This window comes from Simochromis diagramma, unplaced genomic scaffold (assembly GCF_900408965.1).
Source record: "Simochromis diagramma unplaced genomic scaffold, fSimDia1.1 OVJJ01000304.1, whole genome shotgun sequence".
Classification (NCBI taxonomy): domain Eukaryota; kingdom Metazoa; phylum Chordata; class Actinopteri; order Cichliformes; family Cichlidae; genus Simochromis; species Simochromis diagramma.
The window spans coordinates 6585997-6601713 of NW_024387030.1; the positions used below are offsets into that span (position 1 = coordinate 6585997).

Here is a 15717-nt window from a genome sequence, read left to right on the forward strand (position 1 = left end):
TTTGCAGATGTCTCTAATTCCCATTTATCTTCTTATCAAATTATAAAGAAATAATGGGTGAACGAAGACTTCCGTACAGCACTTTACAGTAAGGTTTTATCATCAAGGTTTATGTCAAATCCCAGCTATTCTGCTTCATTAAGACTGTGTGGATATAATTATAGCAGATTAGAAAGACAATGCAAGAATCTTCACAGTTGTCATCACATGTTTGTTTCAGATCTTGAGTGAAACAGAAACTACAGAACATTCATTTCTCTAAAAACTGCAGACTCGAAGTCAGTCACAAAATAAGGAATTAAAAGTCGTGAACAATCACCAGTTGACTGGGAACCGTGTGAAACCCTTGCCTCACAGTCTCGGGCTTGGATTATATTTCCTTGTGCGCACTGACTTCCTACTAACACAAGAGACCTGTATTTGATGTTCTTATAGTGCTTTCCGATTTGCTTGCAGGAAGCATTTCAAGTTGGTGCCCTTGTATTGTAATGGTCACCTCATACACCCTCTGATGATAACATTTATGTAACTCACCCCCTAGCAGATCTGTGCAGCTCATGGATGTGGAAAACATAACATTGGTGTCAGTGGGAAACAAACTCCCCTAGCAGGACTAGCAGGCACAGAGCAGTGACCCAGCCTCCAGCAGGAGGGTGTTTATGAATTCCAGCAGAACACCTGTCCTAAACACTACGCACCCCAAGACATATTATACAAGCCCTTTGCCCCAAGATAGCAGGTGCTGCCTTTAGATCCTTCCTTTTTCCTTCCTGTCTGTCCCACGCCCCCACGCAAACTCACACATTAAAGCGCCACAGATGCAACTGCACGCATAATTTCACATGAGACACGTGCCGAATCTGTTACTCTAAGGAGCCCACAGAAAAGCCAGACCGTGCACAGCCAAAGACCACAATAGGCCATCTCTGTCATCAAGTACAAGAGACAGAGACGACCTTTAGGTTAGATCGCGGCATTCTGAAGCTCCTATTTTAAATACACAAGCACATCATTTGAAGGACGTCAGACAGCTGTGTAGTTTCTGAAAATGTGAGTGCAGACTGTTCTTAGGGACGGCACGTGATCTGTCGGGTGTGCATGTGCACGTCTTTGAGTAAAGAAAGAAGGAAAAAAAAGCCTGAGCCTGAATTAATTATTGAAACGTTCCCACAGCATACGCTTCAGAGTGGTGATTATTTCAGACACAGTAGCCTATGTTTAGCTCTGCTAGGGGACAGGGGTAAGACTGAAGAGTCTCAGTAGATGATAAGCTTTATGTTGCTCGAAGAGACTGAGTGGTCTGTGAGGTTTTAATAGAGATGCTTTATCTTCTTGATAAGACTGAGAGGACAAGTGGGAAAGGCTTATCTTCGTTCCTTTTTTGGGTCTGGGAATGTGATGAGCATTTTGTCCTGTCCCATTGTTCAGCCACAATAAAAGATCATAGCAATAGCAATCACCTTCAGAATTTCCCACTGCAAGTTATTCAATTACTAAAAACATAAATATAATTATTACGTTTGCAAGTTTAAATTGGTTGACCTTGAAAAACAAGGTGACATAGGGACCATCCTTTTTTTTTAAAAACTATTTATCTAATTTAAGGTCTGGGCTTTTGCCTATAGGTAGAAGCTGACATAGGGTGAAAGCAGAATACACCCTGGACAAGTCAATAATCCATCATAGGAGTAAAACAGAGAACCAGACATATTTTGACTGTGGGAGGAAACCAACAGGAAGGATTAAGATGACAAGGAGGTTTGAGCCAGAAACCTTCTTGTGATGCTACAAAAGGGTTCCATTCAAATATTGGAGTCAAATATTTTTATATTGCTAATCACAACACAAAGGGAAAAAAAGATGTTAACAATTAGAAAAGGGAACTTTTCTTACAATTTAAGGATTCTTCTTCTTGAGATAATAAAAAAGGTTTTCCCAATTCTAATGCCACTTTTTCACCATTAGGAGCACATTCTAATAATCGCCCTCTGTCTATATATGTGCATGTCCCCATTGTCACCCCTAAGGTCCCTAAGGTGCAAAAAGTGGTGCTACATGGTAGAACTAGGCTTAATAAAGGTACTTTAATAATTCATTCAGGAACATTCTGATGTTTATATCAATGGAACAACTCAATATTAATGCTTAGACCTGTCATATTTGTAGGTTTTAAGTGATGCCTAATTAATTGCTTTGGGTCTTTTTGGGTAGTTTTGGTAAGGAGTTATTTGGGCAACTATTAAAACTTTGTGATTCTCAAAACATATAACTAGATAATATTTTTTGGAAACCATTAGAAAACTTTTATCAAATTATAATGTGAGCTTTTTCCTGCTGAACCATCACATAGACACACACACATATACTCTTACAGACAAAACAACAGTTGGTCTGTGTCTTAATCCAGGGACAGTCTTTTTAAAGTATTTTACTCCCACAGGGACTGAAAAGGGTGTAGACTCCATTGAATGCCATTTTTAGTGAAGTGGGTGTATTGTTTTACTTGGCAAATGTCTACATTGCCCACTGCTGGTCAACGTTCTATTGCATACACTTTCACTACTCCCTCGTCTAATCTGAAAGTCTATTTTTAGCCCATGCACACTGGAAATATTCAGAACATTTGTCATTCCACTTTCTGCCTCGTGTTTGTTTACAGTATAAATAAATTTTTTTTTTGCAGACACATGTGCTGTACAGTCTCAACGGTTGTAATAAAGGCGCGGCAGCCGTGCTGAATCCCAGTGAGGGCCCCTGTGTAGCAAGGGTGTGCTGTGGAGGCAGCTGGCAGACAGTTTTGGAGGTTTTGATCTTGCTATCGCTAAGTTCTGTGATCCTCCCTCTCACAGAGCTCCCTATCATTTCTAAGAGAATCACTCTAAGAGAGTCACACGTGAGAATTGTACTGAAAATAAACAGAATGGTGACATGAAGAGAATAATTAGCATAAATAACCTTCTTTTAAAAGTTTTACATGCATAGCTTCATTCTTTATAAGCTGGACGTTTAATTTAGCCAAAATCTTATACCGGATGCTCTTCCTGATGCAATCTTCACCACTCCGGCATGAGAAGTACACTGATTTGTGACCCTCTGTGGAGTTGCACTGTATCTTTGTGTATCTAGAGAAAGACTATGATAGGGCATGAAGCGAGGAACTGGAAGAGGGTCTGAAGAGGTGGAGGTATGTGCTGGAGAAAAGAGCAATAAGCAGAGATAGAATACATGTATATGAATGAGAGGGAGGCCAGTTCGAAAGGTAAACATGCAAGAAGCAGAGATAGTGAAGACAGATGGGTTTAAATACCTGCATTCAACCTTTCAAAGCAAAGAACAGTAGACAAGAGAGGTGAAGAAGAGAGTGCGAGCTGGCAGAATGGGTGGAGACGGATGTCAGGGGTTATTTGTGACAGAAGGATATCAATAAGAGTGAATGGGAAAGTTTGCGAGATGGTAGTGAGATCTGCAATGACTTGGAGAAGGTGGCACTGACAAAAACACAGGAGGCCGAGCTGGAGGTGGCAGAGCTGAGGATGTTAAGATTTTCATGGGGTGTAATTGAAGAGATAAAATCAGAAATAAGAAGGAAAACAAGAGGGGCCTCTCAGGAGTGCTTTGGAGACAATGTTAGAGAGGCAAGGCTGAGATGGTTTGGACATTTGAGAGGAGAGATAGTGGATATAAATTAGATAAAATATGCTAAATAAGGAGCTGTCAGGCAGGAAGAAAACAGGAGAACCACAGAGAAGATTCATGAATGTAGTGATTGAGAATACGCAAAGTGTTGGTGTGTCAGAAGAGGATGTGAGGGACAGGGTGAGATGGAGTAAGATGATCTGCTGTGTTGTTAAAGTGTAACAGTATAGTGATCAATAACCCTCTGATTAGTGGCATTACAGTGGTAACTGTGCTGTGTGAGCTTCATTCATTAAGCTTCAGTCAGCAGTGGAGTCATTAGTCACAGGCACAAACTGACAGCTGGACACCTGTTTCAATCATGTAATCTGCACTTATTGATAGAAACACCACAGCAATAGTTTGACATGGTGAGAATGTGTTTTTGTGCTTTCTTGCAGACTTTTGAATGAGAAAACCAATTGAGCTTGATGTTTGTACACTAAATATACAGCTACTGCCAGCAGATAATTAGCTGAGATTAGCATAAAGCCAGAAAGCAGGGGAAAATATAAAAACACAAAAATGAACAAAACACAGGCACATTTTGCACAGTCAAATACAGTGTGGTAGACATTATTATCACTTTGAACTGAGCCATGTTTGCTGTTTTCACTTAGTTCAAGTCTATAAGTTAACATGGTCTGCTAAGCTAAACATCTGTTGACTCTAGCTTTACATAAAGATGCATAAAGTTTATTTTCTTGTTCTTCTCTGTGCAGAAAGTTCACTGCATGCACTTCCTGTTCACAAACAACTATTTGGGCATGTTTTTTAAAGACTAATATTTAGTTTCTTGGTCACGAAAACAATCATTGGATTATTGTTTTTCCAAGATAAGCTCTTTATTGTGGTTGTGAACACACAAAAGGCAGAAATCTTTGAAATGGGTGAAATCTCCCAGAGCAGCCATCTATCCCTTCCTTTCTTTCATCTCCCAGTTTGCTCACAAACAAAACAGGCCTACCAAAGAGTCACTGTGACAAGATCTTGCCTGCTTAACCCTCCCCAGCCCATATTTACAACAAGAACTTGAAAATGTTCTTTACCTCAGTATTTAACAAAGCCTGCCTGTTTCCTCCACATGAGCACAGACATTTCAGATGGAGTTCTCTTGCCAAGTCAAACTAACTGACGATGTAAAGAGACTTTGCTGTGCACTTTTGTGGTGTATAATTAGACCCTCTCGACATGGGTGGTGCTGCAATGGAAAACAAAACATGATCTACCAGGTCCCACCCTGATTTTAGGTATTCCATGGAGCCTTAAGAGACATGCTTTGATATTTGTCCCACAAGGTGCAGTCACAAGTACATAATTCCTATATCTTGTGTTTAATGGATTTTCACATCAATCAATCATCCTAGACACTATAAAGCCACATATATTATCTGCAAACTGCTAACCATAACTCTAATTTAGCCAATTAGTACTGTTTATATACTAATATTTTATTTGGGGTATATTGAATGTTACAATTAAACATCACAGACATATGAATAAATAGTTAACGAGTATTTAACCCAGCAGCAAAGCTGTTTCTTCAATATGACTGCCTTGACCTGCTAAGCGTATTATCACTTTAGACACGTAGGTTTGTCCATGGCCAGCGTCAGCATCATGGACAGGCCCCTCTGTAGCTCAGGCTCATCCAAAAAGCTACTATCACCCCTCAGCTGAATTCCAACACAATTTAAAAAATAAGACCTATGATTTGGTAATAAAAATGTTAAAACACCCACATTACACTGTAATAACAATCATGTTAATTATTCAGTTAATAGTAACATACTGTAACATGTCTGCACAAACTCTTTCCAACTAAAAACAGCTATCATTAGTTTATAAGGCTGTCTTTGATGCATGGAAGCGCGATCTCACTTGAAACTTGCAAAATATATTCGCTTTGAGCATACTGGGCATTTATGGTTATTATAAATGCATATTGGTTCATAATGTTTTTTAGATAGGTTGTGTAATCTTGAATTTGTCATGTAGGCTGCAAAGGTGGTATCATTGCCCATTATGTCCGTCTACCATGGCTTTATTATTATGTGCCCGTTGTTTTTCCTGACATTTGTTTGATGATTTATGTGATACATATATAAAAAAACATGCATCTCAAGTTGCTGAGCAAGTGCTTGCCATTCCAGTCACTCATTTTTTTTCTTCTTCCGTCTAACTGTTGTGGGTTTTTCCCCACATGGCACAGTCACCAAATGCCAGAGCCTCTCTGAAGATTGAGACATTTTTAGCAGTTCAACCAGCTGTTTCTCTAAGAAAAAAAAAGAGAAAGAAAAAGCAGTTGCACTTGTCTGGCAGCTCCTGGCATTTTGGCAAATGGTTCTGTGGTTAAGGGTGGACACTCAGTGACGGGAGTGTCTTGCAAGTTGGGGTTCAGAATATGCAAGGGATAACTTTTGGAGTGCCACATATTTCCATGTGTGAGACAGTCTCGCAGTAACACCCTATTCGTACGGGTCAGTATCAATAACCCGCAACTGCAATATTCTTAATCCCTCTGGATTAGTGCAAAGCATTCTTGGGAGGCTGAGTGTTTCATTCAAAGCTGTGTGACAGATGACAGACTGAGTGATGTCTTCCAATAGAAACACACACACCCAGAAAAGACACAATAATATTGACTTAATGGCAACATTTGATAATATTATGCTTCTGATCTACAGCTCTGTGTTGCAGCTTTAGATGCAAATAGCTGGCATCAACCCAAAAATCCCAACTCACTGAAGTGTCGTTTTCGCTGTTAGCGATGGCCACATCACGGTTCTTTTTTCTTCCCACAGCATGACTGTTTTTCAGGGAGCAAATGGGGACAATAGAAATAGCTGTGCACATGATGTCCCCTACTGGCAGACTATGTTTAGTGCAACTTGGAGCATTTTTTTTTTCAGTGAGTATTGGAAAGATCAGGGATTGTTAATGAATGGTTTCAGAGCTCAATTTTGTGTTTTGTATGAGCTAAAGATAATGGATAACAGTATGTCTGAGTTTGCATGGTTTTAAGGCAGGCAAGCCTTTGTCTTAAGTGGTCATTTTTATAAAAAGCTAGACAATAGCTCCCCCTAATGGTGACTGAAAATAAATACAAACTCCTAGTATTTTCTTTTACTCGCAATAACTCAGCGCTATCTCCTCCCACAGCTCTCAGAGGACTGAGAACATGGCTTCATAGACTAAAGGAAAAAAAAAGAATATTGTCTTTAAAATCAACAGCAGTGGTGGTGAATGTGTTTTAGATGGATGTGCAGAGCAGTCTCCATACAGGAATCTAGGCATCTGTGATATTGTACAGTAGCTCACTGCATTATTATCGGTAATATTTATCCTGCTTTATATACTTATACATGTGTCTTATATCTATAGCATGACTCACAGCAGAAGGTCACTGGCACTAACCTTCTGGGAAGGGAATATATTCAAGCATCCTCTAGAGAGCAGTGTTACAGACTGTTCCAAAGTATAGGTAATTCACTTTTAATAAGGAATACACCCATACAAAGTTAGGTGTGGAAGAGCGAGAGCTCTAACATTATTCCCTTTATTCGTGCACCACCCATAGTGTGTCTAGATCCAAGCATAGGTTTCAGAAAGAGAATTAAAAATATATGAAATAGTTTCTGCAAGAAAACAGGTCTAACTGATTTCCTCTGTGTCTTTGTCTCTCCTGTGCAATCACCTGCTCCATGGAGGAGCGGAGGAAAGAAAGAGGACGAGGGAGGAAGAGAAGTAGGAAGAGAGGCCATCAGAGGTCTTCTTCCAAAGTGAAGGGAGGTTCTGCAGACGCTCTGCGTCTTGAGCCAATCCATCTCCACAGACTGAGAGTCATCAGGGAGAACACCTGCACTGTACTGCTCTGTACAGAGCTCTGCCTGCATGCTTGTCTTCCCGAATGCAGCAACATCTGGCAGAGGAGCAAGTGTATTAAAAAAAAGGAACATCTGCACAGCATCAAGCAGCCAAGTAAACAAACAGCCCTAATGAAAGTGGTAACAGTTCCCAAATACAAGGGTGCATTGTCGACCACCTATTTTCCTTTAATTAAAGGCATATTAAGCACTGGCAGTGTTTTCTTCTGAGCCCATTGGGGAAAATTACAACAGCTCAAAAGACTGCTCACGTGTGTCTCCATATGCTTAACAAATAACACATAATGTGCAGGGATATGCTGGATTATGCTTTACACTTGAAATATTCCACAAGACAGCAATATAATATGCACAAAAATAAGCATTTATGCAGAAATGCACTGTTTGTTGCACATAGCAGTGTATACTTAAAAATAAATGTACAGTATAGTGATGCTCTTTCATCAGTGAGCATGCAACTATACTACAAATCAAAATATTGTGCAGTGTACCATGCACGGGCATTGAAAAACATCGCAAATTCAATGTAATTAAATTTGAATGACATAGTGTAGATGTAAATCCTTGTACACACCCATACCTAAACACACACGTGCACAAAAAACACACAAAGCACACACTCCTTGTCTCTCGTTCCTTTTCATAAAAGAGCCCCGGGACATAATACAGAATCCCTCCAATGCAGCACAGTTCCGACTGCACACTTGAGTAGGAGTGCATACTGTAAGTACACATGATTGGCCTATAACAGTCACGTGACTGCAGACTGTGATCCCCTGTGTTAGGTCACAGTAATTGACGCTTCCATATGGTATAGATCAGACGTAGCCTTCACCACGCATTCCTCTGTCACAGAGGCCCTATGCTACCTACAAAAAAAATGAGCCAATCAAACAAATATCTGGTCATTCAGAATCACACATTGTAGATACCTTTCCATAAAAGACAGGTAGCCATGTAGAAAAAAAGCTATGCTCATGTGAGGTTTTTTTTAAGCATTCTGTGGTTTGATTGACAATTTATTGTGCCTTATCCAAGGTGATATGGTACTATATGGTTTGTTTGTGGTAAGATTGAAAGGATAATATAAACACACTCACACACAGGCTACTGATAAGAACAGAAACACTGCTGCTAGTCCATGTTGCAGAACCAACATCCTATTTTAATGGCAGATTATTAGCTTGTTCTCCTAACCACGTGCACATAGAGTTGTACTGTGGACTAACCATGTCATTGTAATAAGCTTAATAATCCTAAATCTCCATAGTATTTCCAGAATCCAAAATATATCTCATATTATCATACCATAATTCACTGCATGTTTCTGCCTTCACTGCATGCTGTGGTTATAATGTAGTACAGTGAGACAAAAAAGAGCTATGCTATCTTATACATAAACCACCATTGTAGTATACAATCCTAACTTTAATACACCTTTTTAGATTGGAAGAATTTGCATATGTCTTCCTTTCTTTTGTTAATAAAATTATGTATTTAAGGACAAATGTTAAATAAATGTTTAACATTAAAAGACAAAACTATATAGCTACATGACAGTGTGCCCTATCATGACAGCCCAAAAACCACCACTATAAACCACCCTAAAAATTAGACCACAGGGATGACCCGGTGTCTTTCTAATATACATGAATTATATTTAACATACTTTGTTATTTTTACATTTAAGCCCGTGCATCCCTCCCCTGCCGGTCCACTGACCTCTGACCCTCACTGACACTGTGAGCATTGAGGGATTTAGGATCACAGCACTGGTTTATTTTTAGGGCTGATGCATTTTACACAGCTATACAGTTCCAGGTAAAAGGCTTATTTTAAAACCAGCTCTGGAACCTGTCCACAATTCATGAGTCATCCAATGTGGGAGTTTATACAGTCCGAAGTAGGCCTGGTAGGCCCTGGAAGTTTTCACATCGAGCTCTTACTTAAAGACTTGCTTTCCACCGTAAATTATCGCGATACTTGTCGATTAGTTGATTAAAGAGCTGTATAATTATCATAAATAAATAAAAACTTTAAGCTAGTATCCAAGTTTCATGTCTTAATAATAAATACAGGTCCATTTCCAAGAAATGTACCCTTCCGTTTATAATCTAAACTGGCAAGTAAAAGGTAAATGAACTACTTATGTAAGGTTAACCGAGTAGTAAAGTTAAGCAAAGTTAATAGGATAACGCTTCTTTTCGGACGAGCGCGTGCTTGGTTGCTAACAGTGACGTAGGTACAGTTTAAAAAGGCAAATATTTATTTATTTATTTATTAAATTTTATTTTAAGTTAAAGAAATTTGTTTAATTAAATCGTTAATTTGTTACAGTGCTGATTCCCATTTACCAGCGCCAAAGTTGTGGGCTAAAAGAAAAAAGGCGTACTGTCTCTTTAAGGCAGCCAGCCAGTCTCTTCGTATTGATCAATCCACCATTTTCCAACACAGAGCGGCGGCAGTGCTAACACAGCTCCGGCAGCGCGAGAGAGAAGAGAGCCACCCCTCTACCTGGAGAGGAAGCCAGGGACCGGGGGCAGTCATGGCAGCGAACATGTACCGGGTTGGAGGTAAGGTGGAGGGGGTAGTATTTTAAGACCTTCCCGTAATTTTTTATGGCGGACTCGCCATGATTAACGTCGGTTCTTTTATGTATTTACAGCGCGTGGTCCGTCTTTTGCTTCCCTTCTTTTATTTCCCTAAAGCTAAAGAGCCTTGTGCTTCACAGATGATGATGATGGTGACTGTGAAGAGGAGGATGGTGATGAAGAGTAGTGGTTCTCTTTACAAAACTGCTCCCCGGATTTCCTCGCTTCTTTTTGCGTTTTTCTTGCAACTTAGCAAACAAGTACTTTAGTGCAACGATGCACTCTGAGTAACATGCATTGCGCTTCTATATATTTTGATGTAACGTAGTGGATATATTCTAAAAGTTTTGCGTGCCATTCAGCTACAGCCCGGACTATACGCTCACAGCCATAAGTAACGTCGTAAGTGCTTTAAGTGTCCTGCAGAAACCTCTCAGTGCTCACAAGACAGCAGCAAGGAGTGCATGCTTTTAAAATGCAGGGAAGGAGTGGAACAAAAAGTTAAAGACAACACTTTACATGCAGGAACCACTAAAATTCTCAAAGCATGCGTAGAGATCCGTTTTACACATTTATAACCAGTGTGTCTTCGCTTCTTTTGTGCAGGCAATTCAACTTAATACCAAATTAAAATTCCTGATTTCCCCTCCCACTCATTTTCCCCCTGCATATATTCCCCTGATTTACATCCCGTAGGTACTGTGTGAAAATGAAAACACGAAAACCACTATAGCTGCACTGTATTTTAAATAGAATGTGCTGTTTTTGAGGGGGTTTGCAGTGGAGATGCATAAAAAATGGAGAGCTTTTTAGATGTGTCTTCAAAAAACTTCAAATTTAGCTGTCAAAAAGTGTCACCACACAGAGGTTTGATGTGACGACTGTAATGGAGATGGCAGTCCTAAGCATTTGCAGGGCAGTTTCTTTATTCTTTCTTTATTCATCCACTTTAATGTCTTTTTGGACTCTGTGGCCATTTGTCAGTAGAAAAGGGAGGGAAAGCAAACTGATTATATTTTTAAGATTATTAAGTACTAATGTCATTTGAAATATGACTGATGTGATTGCAGTTGGCTTGGAGCATGCATCAAAAATAGCCTATGCTGAAGATAATGGCATTGTTATTTAGTCAAATGAAACAAAGCCTACCTGAGTGAGAGCTGGATTATGTTGGAGCAGTGTAAAAAGTTAACACTTTACCAGCCAGATGTTACTTAGTTTAGTATTTCTGTTTACGCTGTCAGTCTCTTACACTGACATACCAACCAGTTAAGCTTGTATGTCTTGTTTATAGCACACTAATTTGCAGTAAAAAAGATTGTTTCATTTATTTCATATCTACCTCGCAGCTTTAAAGTTGTGTAGTTTGACTAATTTGTGAAATCTAATCAATCAGAATGGCTTAAACATTTAATGCTCAGTCATCAAAGCAAAGTTAATTACTTTTTTGGAAAAGTGAAAAAGTAAAAAGTAAGCTCAACCTTCATAATTTAATTTAAAACTACAAAACACAATTTAATAAGCATAGTCTTAATTTGTCCTACAACCACACTTCTAGTTTAAAAAAATAAAATCACAGGTCTAGTTTGGCCTAAAAATAGGCCTCATAATTGACTGAAGCTTCTCCAGGCCAACACCAGAACAAAGCAGAAGCCCACACAAAGATGGCTGCTGCTTTGCAAGACAATGCAGGATCATCTTGGAAAAGCAATGAGTCCCCTTGAATGAGCAGTGGACAAAAGACAAAAGGTCTTGATGTCTTTGTTTTCACCATCCAGGCCACAAGCCACTCTTCCGGTGCCTGCAGCACTTCTTCCTAGTGCTTTCCCTCATGTGCAGGAAAGTGTTGGTGACTAAGTGTAGGCTATACAATAACTTTTAACCATTTCAGCGGTTGGAAGACGTTTTTATGAATGCAGTGAAATTTTAAAAAAGCCTCTAAGACTTGCTGACGACTTGTTTTCCCCAAGTGAAAACAACGCTTTCCTGAGATTATGATGTTCTAAATTTGGTTGTCAAGTTGTATAGAAAGTTTACTACAATTTTTGCTAGTGGGTATTCAGACCTATCGTTGAAAAAAGCGGACAGGCTTTTAAAACTGTGGAGCTTTGATTTTGTAGTTAATATTACAGTAAGTTGCTTGGTGGTGTTAAGCCAGGTTCAGTTTTTGGCCAGGTGATCCTCTGTTTGTTTCTTTTAAAATGAATTTGTACAACAGGCTTCTGAATGTGGACCTACTGTGATAGAGATGTTCCAAAATATAGTAAAAGATGTCCTGTTTGTATTTTCTGAAACTGTGTTGCTCTGGTCAAAATATATTTCTACCTAGAATGAGGAGTGTGGGTTTTATTCCCCCATCACCTGCATCGGAACTGCAGTATGAGGCCATATCCGAGGATGTTATGATCACGAGGAATGATTACAGGATGCAAACACTTCTTCGGTCGTCATATGGGTAGAGGTCTGTTATTTAAAGAAATAATTGGAAAATACGGGATCCATCCTTTAAATAAGAACTTGTATTGAAATGTTTGGATTGTGACAGCTCTTGCACAGAGTTTGCAAGATGTGTTGCATTGTTTACTAACTTAAAAAGTGAGAAACTTGGGTGTTAATGCCCACATTTCCTTTGGATGGTGAGGATTTTCTACAGTAATTATTCAGAATGTGCCTGAAGGTGTTGCACTGTTTACTAATCTACAAACTGACTAAATTACAAACTTTGACAGTGCCCACACTTTGTTTGGCTCATGGCTGGTGTTAATCTCCCACGCTGGCAGTTGTGTCTCTTGGAAGGTCTGGTGGGTGTACTCGCTGAGTGGCGAGCTGAGGCTTCTTTGCTTCAATCCTGCCAAGTTCAGGACAACTAGTTGGACAGATGCATGACAACCTTTTTACATCCATTCAGCAAAGTATCCCCATCATTGTGTTTCTGAGGGGGTCAAACTGCCCGAACGCCAATCACAATAACCCTTGTTTGCTAGCTTCCTAGTGTTGCCTATGGACTTAAGGGTCTGGTTGTATAAACTTCACTAGAATGAATGTTTGAGAAAAGAGTGGAAAAATTTGCTGATTTATCGCATTTGTTAAGTGCAAGCTGCAGTGGCTGCTGCAGTATGATTGCAAGGTGTCATGGGAGTTGTGATCTAATTATTATAAGATCAAATCCATCTCAGCCTTAACACCACTGCTGACTTTATGCGAAACTGCTTTTTAAACATTTTTTATTCCTCTGTGTAAAATATTATAATATGTCAGAAAAGTGAGCGGGACGGGATATGAAAGACATATTTTTGTCTCTTTCCTGCTTTTGCCGGGAATCCTAGCAGATACTAGCAGGCTAGGTAGATTGTATAGACTGTACAGAGGTGTATGCATCTGTGCATACAGCTGATCGTACTTGATTGTGAGTGATATCAAAGTGTGAAAATAAGGTGCGAGTTTGACTTTAGGATATTAAATTAGCTTCTATTGTCATAGAAACCTTCATCCATACTATGGCAGTCTATCTTGTCTGCGGTTGCTGCTTCTGACAACAGACACACCTGTCCGTGTGACTGCATGAGTAAGCATCGGATGGGGTGTGAGCTGTGGAGGGCGTGTGTTTGCTTGGACTAACGTGGGCAGATGTTCATGCTCTTCCTCTGCTGCCTCTCCAGCTCCCTTTCTAGCTCTAGCCCAGCCCTTGAAAAAAAAGAGAAATATGACTAAAGTATGCTGTACTACGTGTAGACATTGAGTTCTCTAGAGATGAGTTTGAAGCTGGAGCACTTTTTGAATTTGAAATAAATTGCATCCTTTCATTAAGTTGAAATATTTGGATATGCCGTGGTGCAGCTTTATTGGGGCTAGCATATTGCAGACTAAATAGAAGCAAAGATCAGTTGGTCACTGCGTTGTTGGTTTTTCTGTCACATAATCACAGTGTTGGTAGAGCTGTCTTTTAGGGATGTACAGGCAGACTTCCAGCTATCGTTTGAAATGTCTACGAATTTGATGATTCACCACGTAGTCTGTAGAAGTTCAGAAAATAGTCCCATCCCAAGTCATGGATACATGAGGAGAGAGGTGTAACTTTGATTTCAGTAGTCAGTGAGATGTACTAGAAAACACATACACAGAATCAACAGTCAAATTTGTTAAAAAAAAAAAAAGGTTCATACCCTTTACTAGGTATGAACAAAGTTTTATGACCGCTTAATTTTAGACTCTGTTTAAAAGTGCCGACAGGATCAGCGAGTCAGGGTTAGAGTACTCGAACGATTGCTGTGCCAATTTATGTTCTGGATACACTAAGGCAAAAAAGGAAACTGCAGCTGTACTTGTCTACATCTTCACTACAGTAATGATCCCTGTTAAAATTGTTTTGAACCTCTTGCATCATTGCAACAGTGTGGTTTTCTTATTATGTTTCCCACTTCAGCTGTTATAAAGTAGATGATTGGCTGTGGGGAACTGCTGTCTCTTGGTGTTGGTCACAGATTTCGGTTCAGCATTCTTGTATCCTCTTTGTGATGTCTGCGATCTGTAGAAGCTACAATCAGAAATGTAATGAATTTCACATGTTAATTTGCTTTTTGTTAACTAATCTAATAATTCAAATGGCTAATCACTGCAGCTTTAATGTACTACACAAGTTATAATACGCTAATACACAGATTCCCAGCTGTTTGTCTCATGACTGTGCCTACTCAAATGCCTTTAACTAGGAGTGTGTTGCAGGGTGTGTCTCTGAGCTGTTCGACAAGCGATGTTCCCTCTGGGATTGCTTAATTTAAATTGCTTTAAGAAACTCTCAATGACAAAGTTGTTTGAAAACAGAGATTTAGGTAATAAGATGAGCATAGTGTTGGTGAATTGTACTTTCTGGAGGGCATATTTAACATAATAAACCACTACGACTATGTAAAGTGTGTCTTGATGAGACCACCAATACAATATAGTTTTCAGCCAGAGCTGTGGGATTTGGACTTTAGGCCCTTACAATGTGCATCTTGGATTATCCTGGTCACCTTAACCGAAGTTTACAGTGAATGTTTGGATACAGGTTATTTTGATTGTAATTCGCACACCTGTTCCACTTATATTAGATTTTGCCCACCTTTATCTCTTTCTGGTTGATTATTTATCTCATGTTTTCTTTCTCTCTGTCTCTCTCATCATTGCGTCTCTGCCAGTCTGTCTCTCTGGCCTGGTTTGAATCAGCCCAGCAGACTCTCTCTTTCGGGGCTCAATAACGTGCCTTGATTGGCTCACAGAAAATTTGACTGCACTATGACATCATGGCCGCCGGAGCCCGCCGATTGGCTGACGCTGAAAGTGGGGGATGGAGAGCGGGGTGGTTGTACGCGGGCTGATGTGACGGGAGGGCTGATGGGAAACCGAGAGACTGATGCTGCTCATTGCCTACAGGCTCTCTCTTTCTGTTGCTCTCATTTTGAGTTCCTCTCCAGCTTGCTCTCCAACAGGCTTCAGCTCCTCACATGTAGAAACTCCAACATTCAACCAGGCTGTTCTGGACAGTCACTGAGCCATTTTCCTCCCATGGTTATTTTATTACAATT

At 39.7% G+C, this 15717-nt stretch overlaps 1 protein-coding gene across 2 annotated transcripts in view; it reads left to right on the top strand.

Annotated features, from left to right (window-relative positions):
- The first annotated feature begins 9985 nt into the window (after positions 1-9985).
- The window catches only part of mta1 (metastasis associated 1), a 50240-nt gene continuing 44508 nt past the window's right edge, over positions 9986-15717 (top strand). For both annotated transcript variants that reach the window (XM_040041485.1, XM_040041486.1), the window contains exon 1: positions 9986-10135. In XM_040041485.1, coding sequence (XP_039897419.1) covers positions 10108-10135 — 28 coding nt within the window. In that variant the 5' untranslated portion in view covers positions 9986-10107. The remainder of the gene's footprint in view (positions 10136-15717) is intronic.